The sequence below is a fragment of the Grus americana genome, chromosome 2 (genome assembly GCF_028858705.1).
Source record: "Grus americana isolate bGruAme1 chromosome 2, bGruAme1.mat, whole genome shotgun sequence".
Lineage (NCBI taxonomy): Eukaryota > Metazoa > Chordata > Aves > Gruiformes > Gruidae > Grus > Grus americana.
In genome coordinates this window covers 151624307-151638737 of record NC_072853.1, presented here as the reverse complement: position 1 = coordinate 151638737, position 14431 = coordinate 151624307, and the positions used below count along the sequence as shown (strand labels likewise).

The following is a 14431-nucleotide window of genomic DNA, read 5'->3' as shown; positions in this document are numbered from 1 at the left end:
AGCAATTGCTCCATAAACTTTTACATGATAACTTGTGAAATTATTAGGCTTAGACAAACTACTCTTTCCGTTCAGGACATGCTATAACACATACATATTTATTACAGTATAGATATGCAAGAAGTCTAAGGATTTTAATTTTATGCTTATTTAATCTTCCAACTAGGAATTGTTTTTGAAAAGAAGCTAATATAGCATTCTGAAAAAAAACCCATGTCAAATCAAATTCTGCTGCATAGAAGTTCTTCATTAAAAAAAAGGAATGCTGGCCCAGAGCTTGGGGTGGGAGGTGGCAAGCAAGAATCCACCTAAGAATTAATGTATTAAGTGTTGTGGGTTTAATACGACGGATTCACAGCCTTAGTTTCAGGCTGGATGCTTAGCACGGCTTAACAAAGGTACTGTGCAACAGGGTTTTCAAATATCTAAAGCACAGTAGGTGACAATTCTTCCCTCTTACCATTAAATAACTCTTAAATACATACTTAAAATTCAAATGGTCTTTCCCAGATTTTCCTTACTAGAGGAAAATATGTCTCTCCGCAAAAGCTGAAGCTATGTTTACAAACTGAAAATCTATTTTACAATTGTCTGGTTGCCTAAGTGTCTCATTTTATTTCCCTAGTTAACACTCTCAAAAGGACTATACAGAGACTGCATCCATTAGTTTAGGCAGTGTTTTGCCAGTAAAAGAGGTGAACTTTACACTACTTGACTTTGAAGAGGATCATATTATTTCTCGTGTTAAATCAAGTAGAAATAGTGTTCTTCCAAAATAAATTAGTAGTTTTGAAAATTAAGCCTGTGTTAAGCCACCAGTGGCAGGTGTCTGAATGAGCAAACTACTCAAACTACTTAACTAGATCTGAACTCCCACTGATGTTATTCAGCAGGGACACCTGATGTGAATACATCATCGTCCAGAAGAACATAATTATGTGAAATAAACACAGCAGAAAAAATAGGTAAAGCACATTACCTAACTTGTACAGAAGAGCTGATGCACAAATACGCATTATTTATAATTATATGCCTTAATAAAAAAAGTATTCTTTGGGTTTTTTCCACATTTGGAAGTGAATAGGTATGTTTGAAACATAATAGATGAGCAAGGCAGATCATAATTTCCTTTTTCCTGTTTATTGCTACTGATAGATATGAATAATTTATAACTCTGTTACTCTAACAAACTCAGTAACAAATCTACCTACGAAAGCACTGAGGAAGACTGTGGAGGACATAAAACAGCATGATATTTATGAAATCTAGGAAACCAAAGGAAGAGAAACTAATCTGAGTAACGGGGATGGAGCTGTAAATAATGTTTCTTAAAAGTATTTTCAGAAAGCCTGACATGCCTAAATATATCAGATTTCTATGATAATATGTTGAAATACAGAATGTTTCTCATAAAAAAAAAAGCTTAAAAAAATTAATCTTACTAGGGGTACTGAAAGTCTTACAGCAACAGACATAACAGATTTGAAAAAGAGGCAGGAGGGCTTTTTTGAGAAGTTTAACTATGCTGAGATCTTTTCCATAAGAAAGTGCCAATACTGGCCATTTAACACAATAACTTAGTTTGAATCCAGTAAAGTCTAATAGCAGCATGTCCATTACTATGGATATTTTTTCGAATTATGTTTCCTTTTAACAAAAAGGCTGATCTTCAGATTCCTGGAATAAGCAGATTAAAGAGCACCACTGTCAAAAACTAAAATCACTGAAGTCATCACAAATCTTTAGGTACAGTTACAGAATAAATTTGAAGTTCTCTCTTCACTAAAACAGGCCAGAAATTATTCAAGTTTTTACTACAAAGTGTATTTTAACAAACATTTCTAAGTATCAGCTGATTGCATTTTGTTTCTGCAGAAATTAATAAGCATGTTCACAATCTTTTCAGAAGCTTTTCTCTGGTAGGCAACTCTCAGACAAAAAAAACTGTATGTAGTAATGACAGTGCCATTTTTGAAGTATGCTCCTCAATGGAAAAGAGCAAGTAGTAGTAAATTCAAGATGCATGGTATATGGGATTAAAAAACACACATACAAAGATGACACAGCTAAATACATTTTCTTCAGGTTTTAAATGTAACCCCATTTTGGCAGGGGGCGGGGGGGAAGGAGAGAATTTGAGCTTCGTTGTTGTCTAAATTCACTTCACATTATCCTGTACAAACATGATCTACACACAATGAGTTTAAGGAGTGCAGCATTTCTCTATCCCAAATAGAAATCTTTATCTACAGAAGCTATCAATTACTCTCCAATTTTCATATTAAAAAATTTAACTTTGAAATCAAATGTATGCTGGGAAGTGGTGAGGGGGGAAGGTAAAGGCCTTACAAACCACTAAAAAGCACGTGAGAACCATGTTAACCTTTCTGTAACAAGTTCTTCTGGCAAAGAAAACAAGAAATTTATATTCTGTCATACATAAATTCTGCAAATCCAGAACAGCAAAGCAGTTTCAAGATACTGTCCAACTAGATGAAGGTGTGCAGTTATGGCCAACAAATCAGAATCTAATCTGGTAAACATATACATCAGTAAAACCCATCAGAAGTCTGCATTAAAGTGGAAGTGTGCAATCATCTTTGAAGAAATACATGCTACATACTAAGTCTGGTATACATTGTACTGAACTACAGATAAATTCTGAACAATTTAGACTGTAAGAAATTTCAGAGATCAGATCATCTAGATTATATTAAATCCTAAAAAGACTTTTTAGGATAACTGTTCCTAAAAAAAAAGTATGCGCTGATAAAACACACAAAACTTAAAACTGTACCAGTGCACCAGGCACCTGCAAATACTGAATTCTACTGCCAATAAATCCATCATAGTTCTACCTGACAACAGAGCAGCCCTCAAAACAACATATTCTCAATGACTGAAAATACAATGCAATATGAAATACATTCACAGGTTCATAATCCTCATATGCCATGAGCCAAGAGCGACCACTTGGGGAAAAAAAAGTTATCACAGCAATGCTACTTGCAAAGTTAATTAACAATTTTTAATCCCTTTCAATTTGAAGTCCACTAATCTACAACATTTAAACTAGAAATACTCACATTACTGTTTTTATCTCTCAGTGGACCTCTGATCAACTAGTTCAACTTTCTGCATGAAATAAACCTTAGAAAAATGTCTTTAAGTCATCCAGTTTCAAAACTTCCACCACTGCAAAAATCATCACAATAAATCACTCCAATTGTTACTAACAACATTAAAAATTGTGCCAACTTTCTATTTACTGAATATTTAGGTTAAGCTAACTGGATCTTGCATCTTTGTTTGCGACATTCAAGAACTCGTAAGTATGACATTTCTTTTTCCTGTAATTATTAATCAAATAAACCCTTAATGTTTTCTTTGTAACTATACCAAGAGTTCTTCAAGTCTCTCCTTCTAATGCATGAGTTTCAATTGCAGTCATTTTCTTGCCTCTTCTCTGAAAATCTGCAGTTTTGCATACTGTCTGAACTGTGAGAATCAAAATAGAGACTGTGTTCCAGCAGCTGTCACATTAGCACTACGAGGTAATCTCTCTAGTCCTACTTGATATTCCTCTGATCATGTATCTTTTCTGGCTAACGCTGCACTCAGTATTTATGTTCTTAATTGTGTATGAGTTTCATGTCTGTTTTAAGAGTCATCAGTCTGCACAGTATCTACTTTCTGTAAAGTCTTACTCTCCTTCCTGTAATCTCCTTCCCTGTAACTTTTTACACACTGGACTTTTACATTGTCCTGTAGACTAATTGGCATTTTTACTTTTGCATAACTTAGCTAACTCTGTACTAGTGAACAGGTTTTATTATTTGCCATTCAGTCTCAAACTACTGATAGCATATAAATGACCCTGTGATTTCTTCCTTGTAGATAAAAAAAAAATTATTGCTTAGGTCCAAGAGCAAATCTATGCACATTTAAAAAACAAAAAAGTTAGCTCATTTGATGATCACAAGTTTAATGTTTTCGGGATCTATCAGTTACCAGTTTTTGATCTATAAAACATACAATGTAAACAATGTTTTCTTAGTTAAAGATCTCCAAATATTTTACTTAGTGGCTAAGAATCACCAATTTCATGTCTACCCAAGATAGCAGGTGAGAGAAGTTAGTTGACATGTATCAAGAAAAGTAATGACAAAAGTTTAGACAGAAAAAAGACCTGAAGATTCCTGCTGCCCCTCAGACACTGGGAATTTAGCTCTGGAAACTAATTGTTCTTATTTCTGACTGCCTTGCTCTTGCCATGAAGCACTTTAATACTGCATTACATCTCTTTTTTTGCGTGATGACAAAAGCGGGATATTAACATTTTTATCATACCTCTGCTGTAGAAACAAAATAAGTTATGTTCTAAAATTGAGACAGAAAAAAATACAACATTAAACTTTACAGCTCTTCTCATTACAGTAGTCACAGCAAGGAACAGCCTGAGTATCCCAAAATAATATGGGGCCTAGTCAACAAAGGTCTTTAGGGCTCTTGTTCTCCGTTCCTTTCAAACAGGATGTAACATTGCTACATGCATGGAAACATAAGTCAAGGCTGCAAAAGCTTCCCAGACACCTCTTCACCCATCTGATAAAAAGAGTGAATAGCGAGGTCTCTCATCAGTCGTCTGCTCAAAAATGTATCTCCCTTTCCAGAACCTTGGAGGACAGACTTTCCAACCGGACATTATTCTTGAATATTGCTCTGGGAGTCTGCTTCTAGTCAGTAGGCAAGTACAATTAACTTGTGCCTTGAAACATGCATCTTGCTTCACAAGCTTGAAAGCAGGGAGAAAAATTAAACACTACCCAAGAGGAAAAGGAGGGATGCAAAAGTGCATGGAGGAGAGAGAATTCTAGGCTATTTCACTGTGTGGTTTTGGTTTGTTGGTTGGGTTTTTTTTTTTCTGTTGAAAGTCTGAGAAAAAAAACTTTCTGCAGCAGGAAAATAGGTGAGTATCAGATTCAAGAGATGTCTTTGAATAATTTAGAAAGTGTTTAAAATTTACAAGATCAGCAACTTATTTTAGAACTTTACACTTCAGCAATTGATGCAATTCCAACAAAAATTTCAATTAAAAAATTTTATCCTACAATATAATTCTAACATTACACCCTGTGCATGCAACTGCAGGCAGAAAGCTGATTTCAGAAAAGGAATAAAATATTCAGCAAAAATTTGGTAAGCCACAGTTGCTCTGGTTAGTATTTTTTAATAGGCAAAAGTACTGAAGGGATACAGGTTCACATCAAAATCTAGGCATGAATTCCCTGTATGATTAGGCTAGTGCTTTCAAATGGAGAACCACACTACTTTAGTAAAAAAGTAAACCTGCACAAAATGTGTAAAAGAAGCAAAGGAAGCCTAGAACTAAACAGTATTCTTTTACTACTACCAAAATATTATTGGGATAAAGGAACAGCTAGTGAACTTATATGCTTTTTCTAGGGTAGTTTTATTGTTAACAGCTAGGAAGTCTGTTAAAGGTCTTCAAGAAAGTAAACAGAATTTTCTAATACTGGAGTTACAGCAAGGAACACCTGCAGTCAAGTACAACAAAGTTCGGTGACCCCTTCATAATTCAAGAGAAAACATTAAGAGAGTAACAATCTTAATATAAAGAAATGCTTCTCTCTTCTCAAGCACTACGTTTATGTCCAGAAAGGATTCATTTTTACACTACAACAAACTACTGACAAAGCACAAGCCTACAAGCATCAGTGTTGAGAACTGCCTTTCATTGCCAGTTCAATTTTTTTCCTTACTGAAGAACTATATAAAGAATAATTTCTCTGTATATTGAGAGGTTTTTCCCTGGAAGTGCCTATGAAATTGTATAAAAGCCTGACTTCATAAACAAATATGGCTAACACTGCAAGTTGGGTGCCATTAAATTACTATTTCCCACAAAAAAGTTATTACAGCATCACCTCCTCTCCCAGCCAAAACAAAGGAACAGAGGCAGAGTTTTCCCTTCCAAATTCTGCATAGTTTTAATGATACTTGGCTTACTCAATACTTTATAGAGAACAGGTAGAAATAGCAGGGAAAACAAATTTAAACTGTCAATAAACAATTATTTTTCTTCTTAGAAAGCAGCTGTGTCCCAAACAGTGGTTCAGGAACTCACTTTAATCAGGGGCCATTAGAGAATACAGAGTAATCACAATTAAAAAAGCTACATAATTTATAAATTGCTATCTTTACTATGGCCCAGCAGCAGGCAGCTCAGAAACTAACAGTTTTCATCATTTCTTTTCACCTTCAGAAAAGCAACCCAAAAGTACAAGTTTAATAGGCTGTATATTCCATTTCTGCAAAGTGAGAGGCTAGAAGGATACCTTAAGAAAGCATGATGCTAAGTAAAAATAATTCCCTTGTGATTAGCTTAATGTACCAAAGATAAGCAAATTTAACACATCTTGTACACAGCCGGTATTTTCGCTTTTCCAAAACATAAAATAAGCTTACATACAAAAGCTTACCAGTTCTAGCTATTAGACTGACTTGAACATATTACACTTACAATCCAAAAAACTAAGTCTGTGAGTTCTTAAAACACTTAAAGATAGATATTTCCTTAAACAGACCAACTGTAAAGGGAAACCTTCAGAGGACCTATTTACAGATCTGTATTTTATATACTAGCAAAGAGAAGAAAGTAAGAATAGTAAGTGAAATTGGAAGTTCCCAACATCAAATTCCTAACAGCAACAGATTTTGGGAAGTGGATGCAGCAATAGGTTCCACAAACAAACTGCACTGCTTATTGCCATTTGCTGCAGCTTCCACTTTGGATGAAGTCTCCCATTAATACATCTTTACTCTCACAACCTACACCAGATACTTGAACTTCATGGAAAGAAACACAGCATTTAATACAATCATATTAATATCACAATTCTTTACTAATATCAATAATATAAAATTAAGTTTTTATATCTTCCATCCTGTGCTTTTTAAAAGCAAGTTTTGCAGCTACTTTTCAAAAGCAATTTTGAAAATTAACTTTCTTAACCTTAAAATTTAAAAATTACATACACAAGTTATATCCTTTACTGTGATTCTATGATCACATACTTTCCAATTTCTTTTGTATTAGAGATCCTCACAGCAGAGTAACAAAAAAAAAAAAGGCATTATACAACTGAACCAGCAAAAACTCACTTCAGAAACATCACCAAATATGCTGAGTAAATGTAAAGCTACTTTCTATCTAAAACTTCTAAACTTTTAAAGCAAACTTAAAATTAACTCCCCCCAACTGAAGGTACTAGTACTAGTGGGAGCCAAAAGAAAGCTTTTAACAAAATTAGAAGACCACAGAAATCTAGTTTTTCCATCTTTTTTTTTTTTAAATCCAGAGAAAAGGTTCTAAGACGTGAATGGTCATGGAAGCCATTGTATTTATCTTAAAAAAAAAAAAAAAAAAAACAAACACCACCAAAACCCACCTCCTTTAGAGCCATCCAAACAGCTAACATTCAAGGAATAAGGGAGTGAATCACCTTTTACAACTGGATGTTGGGCGGGAGGGGGTGTGTGTGTGTGCACCCATGCACATGTGTTTTCAAAGCATGTTTCATGGAAAGCCTACTCTCATTTGTCATCACACTTCTCTCATCCTAGCTTTGACCATACAGTTACAGTGAGGAAACTGTTTTCATAGTAAACATTAACAGCAGTTATTACTAACTAAATAGATAGAATCTTTTCTGGCTTCTTCCTCAACCCTTTGCTATGCTCCATGACTCTCAGACTTCCCTCTTTTCACCTACCCTGCAATTTCCTCTTTCCAAGGCACATCGCCCAGGCAGCTTCCACCCTCTTATACCTGCCCTAACGCCACGTTTATTTCTGACTGCTGGTCAATGATCACACTAATTTAATCAGCAGTTAGCCTCTTGTCCTCCTCTGCTGCAAGGATTGCTAAGACAGGAAAGAATAGCTACCACTTTGTTTCTGGCTATTAGCTCTCCCCTTGCTATGAGGACTCTGAACTCCTTCAGGAGCTACTGGAAACAAAGCAAGCCAATACTTCATGACACCACTATTTCAATAGAACTAGGAAGCAATGATTTAAAATATTCCATTCAGTCTCTAATAGCAGTAGAATTTTGAATCTTAGAACTGGATTACAGTCAATAATAGTAAATTAAACAACTCAGTAAGATCATGGCATGAAGCAAACATACATTTTCAAAGTCTCTTAAACATAAATGTAACAAAACACTATCTTCTTCACAGTAAGAAACAACTGAGTACACATGGCTTAACTGAACTTTTTTTGCACAACATACCTAAATCAGTCATTCTGCTCCATGCATTTAAGTAGAAACATCCTTTTCCCTTTTTTACCAAGGGTTGCATCTTGCAGTTTTTACTCCTAACCAATATATATATATATATATATCCCTTACAACATTCCCAAAGCTACCCTACTTATCTGATCTCTTTGTTTTCTTTCCTGTACACAAATATCACCTCATTTATGCATTTAAAAAGACCTACAAGGATCATCTATGCTCTCTGTCCATCCATCCTCAAGCACGAGAGCCCTTGAATCTTTGTACTTCCTTTTTTTCTCCAATGGAAACACTTTTCCACATCTAGAAGGCCCTTCGTTGTTCTATCTCCTGTAAACAATACTAGCTTTAAGTCCCTATTTGTTACTGTTAAGGAACTTCACACTTGCGTTGGTCTCCTAAGATCCCCTAATCTCTTCGAACTCCACACTGGCCTATAGCAGCTGACCTATAAATAAGAGATGCACTGAGGGGGGGTAGCTGTTCATTATGTTTTAAACACTCGCAGACAGAGACAATGTCCCCACACACAAGGACCTGAAAGCAAGAACAAAGTTATTGCAGTTTTCTGATATGCTGGATATACAAGTACTCTTTGGAAACCAGGGATGTGACAAAAACTTGCGGGTACTCTACCGTGTTCAGTTCAAGGTAAACTTGGCAGTCTCTCTCCAGAGCGATTGTCTCTGTAGTCTCTTTCCACAGAAACCATGCAGTAAGCAACTTTGAAAAATGCTTTGTTTGCATTGTATCAGTATGGAGGGCTTACCCATAACACACGTTTTAAAACCTTAATTGAAAGCAATTGAATTTCTTACTATGGATTACAGTTCTACAAACACAAGAGATTCTACCAGTAAGTATTACAAAAACAAGCTGTAACAACAAATACCTTTATACAGGTACCAAAGGTAGTCACAGGAGAAGGTTCTACCATTTTTGAGTTATTAGTTTTCAATCAATTTAATTATAGCTCTTTCTACTTGTACACATGTATACTTTATACATGTACACTTAAATCTTTAAATGACATTTAGCCAGTTGCCTTTACCACAAAAAAGTGAACCAGTCATGACTAAATGGGTTCCAAGTATCAGCACGCTACACCAGTAAATCTTCCTGTTTCACTTCAGAGCAAAAATCACTAACATACATAGGAGCAGCTTTTTAAACATTGACTAGAAAGGGAGAGATTAGGTTAATTCAGCTTCATGTTCAGTAGTAATACTCCAGATTTTTGTTCTGTTTTGTTTTCTAAGGGATGAGAGAAAAAGAGATTGTTTGGGACTTTAATGCCATTTGGGGAAATAAATACTGGATATTTTTTAATGAGGTTTGTTTTATTAAGTTCAGCTAGATCATAGGAAGGCAATAACACCTTTGTAGTAGTTCCAAATCAAGCACCACTGATTTTAAAATAATGAAATGCACAGCAATTACAACAACAAAAAAACCCGCCAACAACAACTTTTTTTGTAAAAAGAAAAGGAAACAAGCCAGAAAACTACAGTAGCATCAAAGACAATTAATACTCTTCAGTCATATTAGGACTTCAATGAAAAATTTTAGCCATTTTTTTTTCTTTTTTCCCCACTGTATGTCTGTAATTGCAAAACTAAGGGAATACTGTATCAGTAACAGTACATCACTGTAATTCAACAGACAGGGAACATGGTAAATTATTAGATTATGTCTTTTTTGCGTATTAGCAATATGCAAATGTCCATATTTCACCTATATTCTAACACCTACCTTCAATTCATACTGACAGAAAGATTCAGTAAATCAAAGACAAAGTTGATATCTTCCTGTTCTAATCTGCTCTGCTTTGGTTTATTACATTCAATGCACAGGATTTAACATAACTTTTGTTGTTTTGAATATATTTTTAAAAGCTGAAATTGGGGCCAAACCAACCTTACTAACAACAGAAAAAAGGATCACTTAATTCCATTCAATAGTACAAATGTTCATCTTTTAAAATTAGTAGTTTCCGTCAGACTGTTGAAGACTACTTCCTTCTCCTAGTCTATTAACATATGACGTGCAAAGGACCACTTTCGGATCAGAGTAGAGAAAATTCTCCACTCTGTTAACAGCTTGGGAAAGGAGAAGGTACTGTGAGATAGTGTTCCTTCCACTTACAAAGCTACAAATAATTCATTTTCCTTCATTGTTACTGTATACATCCATGCTTCAGGTCATTCCCCAACTATTAAATCCAGCTGGACTCACTGAGAACTTCAGAATGTCTTTCCTATCTTAAAAACAATTCCAACACAAAAATAAGCAAATACGCTCCCCATATAGAGCCTCATCCTCCAGATGTTTTCATATATGCATAACTCTACTAAATGTAGATCCACTGAAGCTGAAAGAATTACTGACTGTAGCAAAACTAAGCAGAATTGCAAGTGTATGTAGGACAAGTATCTTTGGACAGGTGAACAGGAAATAAGAGAGGACACCTCTGCATCCTGAAAAGTAGCACAGAATAGCAGTCTACTGGCCTTGCACATACATTTAATTCTGAGATTACTATACTTTCAAGTATGACCAGATATAATGCAAATCAGTGTACTAACAAAAGATGCCTTTTTTTATAATCCTTCTACACAATACTATCACATTACTAGTGGTCTACAGAGCCTCTGTATTAATCCAAAGAAGGAAAAACAAACAGGAATTGTAAGAACACTCAGGTACCATAAACACATTTGTGGTGTGGAACTAGTATTTCCTAAAAGGTACTTACAGCTATTTTCTTTGTTTTACGTTAACTAGTGTAACAAGTAACAGTAGTGCAGCAACAAATATATCTATACATCACAAGTTAACTTTATATGGAACAAAAAAGCACTGATTTAAAGCTCTAAGTTCTCTACTTGAATACTTCACTTTATAACTTGATACAGAGACCAAATACAGTACTTGGAAAACAGCTTCCAAATTCAGTCAGTAACTGCAGCTTTCTAAACTGCAACTGTTACCATTTTTTATTAAAAGGAAAACCCTACTCTTTCCTTGTTCTAGGAAAAGATATTGGGTATAGTACTACTGTCTATAATACCCTGTAAAAACACAAGAGGCTGACTTGGTTGTGAACATTCTTCTCTCAGCTCCTGCCAAGAAAGGTTCTAGTAAGTGCTACCTTTGATTATCATTCTCTGATTGTTAAGAGTTCTTCTATACAGTAGCTAAATATAAAGAAGCTTTTTTTTTTTTCCCCATTTCTTATGGGATTTAGTCTATGAAGCACGTAACTACACAGTATAGCACCATAATACACAAAGTTATTCTAAAAAGTCTCTAAAATAGCTAATATTTAGTGAAAAATCCAGAAAACTATTTCATGTTATCAAATGTTGACGTATGTCTAAAGTGAGTGAGACATACCAGTTAAAAAAAAAAAAGGTACGTTTATTTAATCTTTGTGGTTGTAAGAAAAACTACCATACCTGTAAAAAGAAGAAAATTAATAGGTGTTACAATGCCTAAATGATTGCTTCCAAAGAAAAACTTGCACTTTGGTTTCACTGCAGTCTTCCAAGTACAAGGCACATTTAATGTAACACTCTCATCACCTGAGTGATAATGGCTAAATTTTAATATTTATGAGAAATTAGTAATTGCTTAAATAAAGGTTAATTAAAAATAACTCACCACCATCCCTCTCTCTAACTCTGTGAGTATGCACACTTTTTGCTTTACTGTGCCCTGTGTTGTCACCGTATTTGTTTTCAGGGCTATCAGAGCGCCGCAACATTTTATTTGGTGGTGAAGGATCTGTGGTGTCTCGCATCTTGTCATGACGGTGATCACCACCACCGGGGTGACTCTTGGATGAGTACTTAAGAGCCTGTAACAGATCACAAAAGAACAGGCATTTACATTAAATATGAAGTTAAAGAACTGATATAAAAATGTTATTTCTAAATTTTAGATCTCTTTCTAAAACACTTTTACAAGTTAATTAATTTTCATTTCCTATTTAAACAATCAGCTTTAGCCTTTCTGATTTTAATTACCTACATTAAAGCAACAAGTTCTGTAATTAGAACTCAAACCATTTTCTCCCACTATTATACCCAACATAACACTTGCTGTTAAGAAAAACCTAATTTCTCTATCTTTTCACTGACAGACTACACACTTTCAGCAGTAAATGGGTACTTCTGCACTTTTGGGAAAAGCACAAGTCTCCATTTGGTATTAAGAATATAAACAGAAAGTTACAATGAATCAGTGTAAACTTTGAATATGTTCTCCACACTGTAGGCAAGGCCACTCTGTTTTACCACTACCTTGAATTTCTGCAAGATTTATTTCACTACTAGCAACTCTGTAGCAGATGTAGTAAAAAACCCTAGAATTCTGGGGGCCCAAAACATGTAATGTGAGGATTCATTTTGAAGTATTTACCGCAAATTACATGTTTTGCCTCGCTCTGACCTACTTGATTTTGCAGTGTGAGCTTCTGAGTGGCAAATGTTTACATTTACATGAACTGTCACTGACAGCTGCCTTGGACTGTCAGATTACACATCACAGTGATACAAATACCCAGAAACCTAATAAAACAGTTCAATTCTGTACCCTAAGGACAGCAGTATCACAATATATGGCGTTCCCCAGCTTCACACCATAAGACCTGTTTTTTTTCAGTAGACACAGCAGAGGAACAAAGTATCCACCTTACAAAAATTGCAGTTATTGTCAGCAGCTTAAGGGTTTGATGTTTTCTGAACATGCCTAGCAGCTGGCAACTGCAGAAATTAAGCATTACCGGCAACCCCAATTATTCAGGGTCTAAACCCATGCCCTGCTCAGGTTACAGTCCACAGCAGCAGTTTTGGGGAGAAGAAAGGACTTGGGGAGGGGGGTGGGGGGAAGAACAAAATGCCTTTTGTTTTTAAAAGGAAAACACTCACCTCCCCCCTGGATCTCCACTCCACTGCAAGTGACCCCGGCTGGCTCTCCCGCCCCCTTTAGCCTACCCTCCCCGACTCCTAGGCCTAAGCCTTACATGGGTCGCACTAGGCCTCTCCTCCTCGCCCCGGCCCCGCAGGCCTTATAAGAGCGCCGGCGCCCCGTTCCCTCCGCGGGCGGCCGCCTCCACCCACCCCACCCCCCGCACTCCTCCCGGGTCCGAAACGGCGCCGAGGGACGGGACCGAGGCGCCTATTGCACCGCGGCCTGCGGCGGCGGCCGAAGCCTCCGCTGGAGTAGCTCCCCCCCCCTTCTCCTCCCCTGCTCCTCCTCCTGGGCCTAGCGGCCGGCGCTTGAGATACCTGGTAGGGCTGCGAGTCCCCCCTGCGGTCGTGACAGCTAAAGAGAAAGCGAGAGAAAGAGAGAGACGTTAGCGAACAACCGTTACCGGCCGCCGGGGAAGGGGGCCCAAACATGGCGGAGGGGAGGGGGAGACCCCGCGGGGCCAGGGGCCAGAGGAGGAGGAAGGGATTTACCCATCACTGAGTCTCTGCTGTTTCCTCGCATACATTACCATCAATGCCCGGCCTGTGTGTCTGAGTGTGAGGGGACCAGGAGGGGACGGCCGCGGCCGGGCCACAGGCGCCGAGGGGGGAGGAGGGGGAGGCAGCGCTCCGCCTCGCCGCCGACCGGGGGCAGGGAGGGGGGAAGGGAGGGAGGGGGCGGCTCAGGCAGCTCGGCTGGGAGCAGCGCTCACGGGCCCATCTCCTCCGCGCACAGCGAAAGGGGAGACGCCAGCAACTCGGCCCCGCGCGCGCTGAGACACTCCGGGAGCACGGACTCCGCCGCCGTCGCCGTTGCTGCTGCCGCCGCGGCCGCCTCCTCCCCCCGCTGCGCCCGCCGCCACCGCCGCCGCCGCTCCTCCAACTACATCCGGGAAACTCGGGCGACGCCGCGCTCGGTTAACGTCGGCTCTTTTCGGCTGTTTCCGACACGCTCCGTCCCCTCTGTCCCCTTTGCTCTCGGGCGACTCTGCCTTCGGGAAACATCGGCTGCCTTCGCCAAGCCCAACGCCCTTCAATCTCTCCCTTCGGCAAACATCGGCTTGTTCCGTAACTCTCCTCCCTCCTTCCTCCTCCCACCCGCTGGCCCGCCTCGTCCTCCTCTCCCGAACACTA

The 14431-nt window shown here is 38.0% G+C and overlaps 1 protein-coding gene across 4 annotated transcripts in view; it reads right to left on the bottom strand.

Moving 5' to 3' along the window:
• Nucleotides 1–14431, bottom strand: part of WAC (WW domain containing adaptor with coiled-coil) — a 62594-nt gene that overhangs the window by 48090 nt on the left and 73 nt on the right. The window contains exons 1-3 of one of the 4 annotated variants that reach the window (XM_054817576.1): nt 13790–14419; nt 13616–13652; nt 11988–12183 (exon numbers count right to left, since the gene is read on the bottom strand). In XM_054817576.1, the coding sequence (XP_054673551.1) occupies nt 11988–12183; nt 13616–13652; nt 13790–13830 (274 nt within the window). In that variant the 5' untranslated portion in view covers nt 13831–14419. Of the gene's footprint in view, nt 1–11987; nt 12184–13615; nt 13653–13789; nt 14420–14431 lie in introns of those variants that run through there. The other 3 variants (XM_054817575.1, XM_054817578.1, XM_054817577.1) reach the window with 3 other exon arrangements.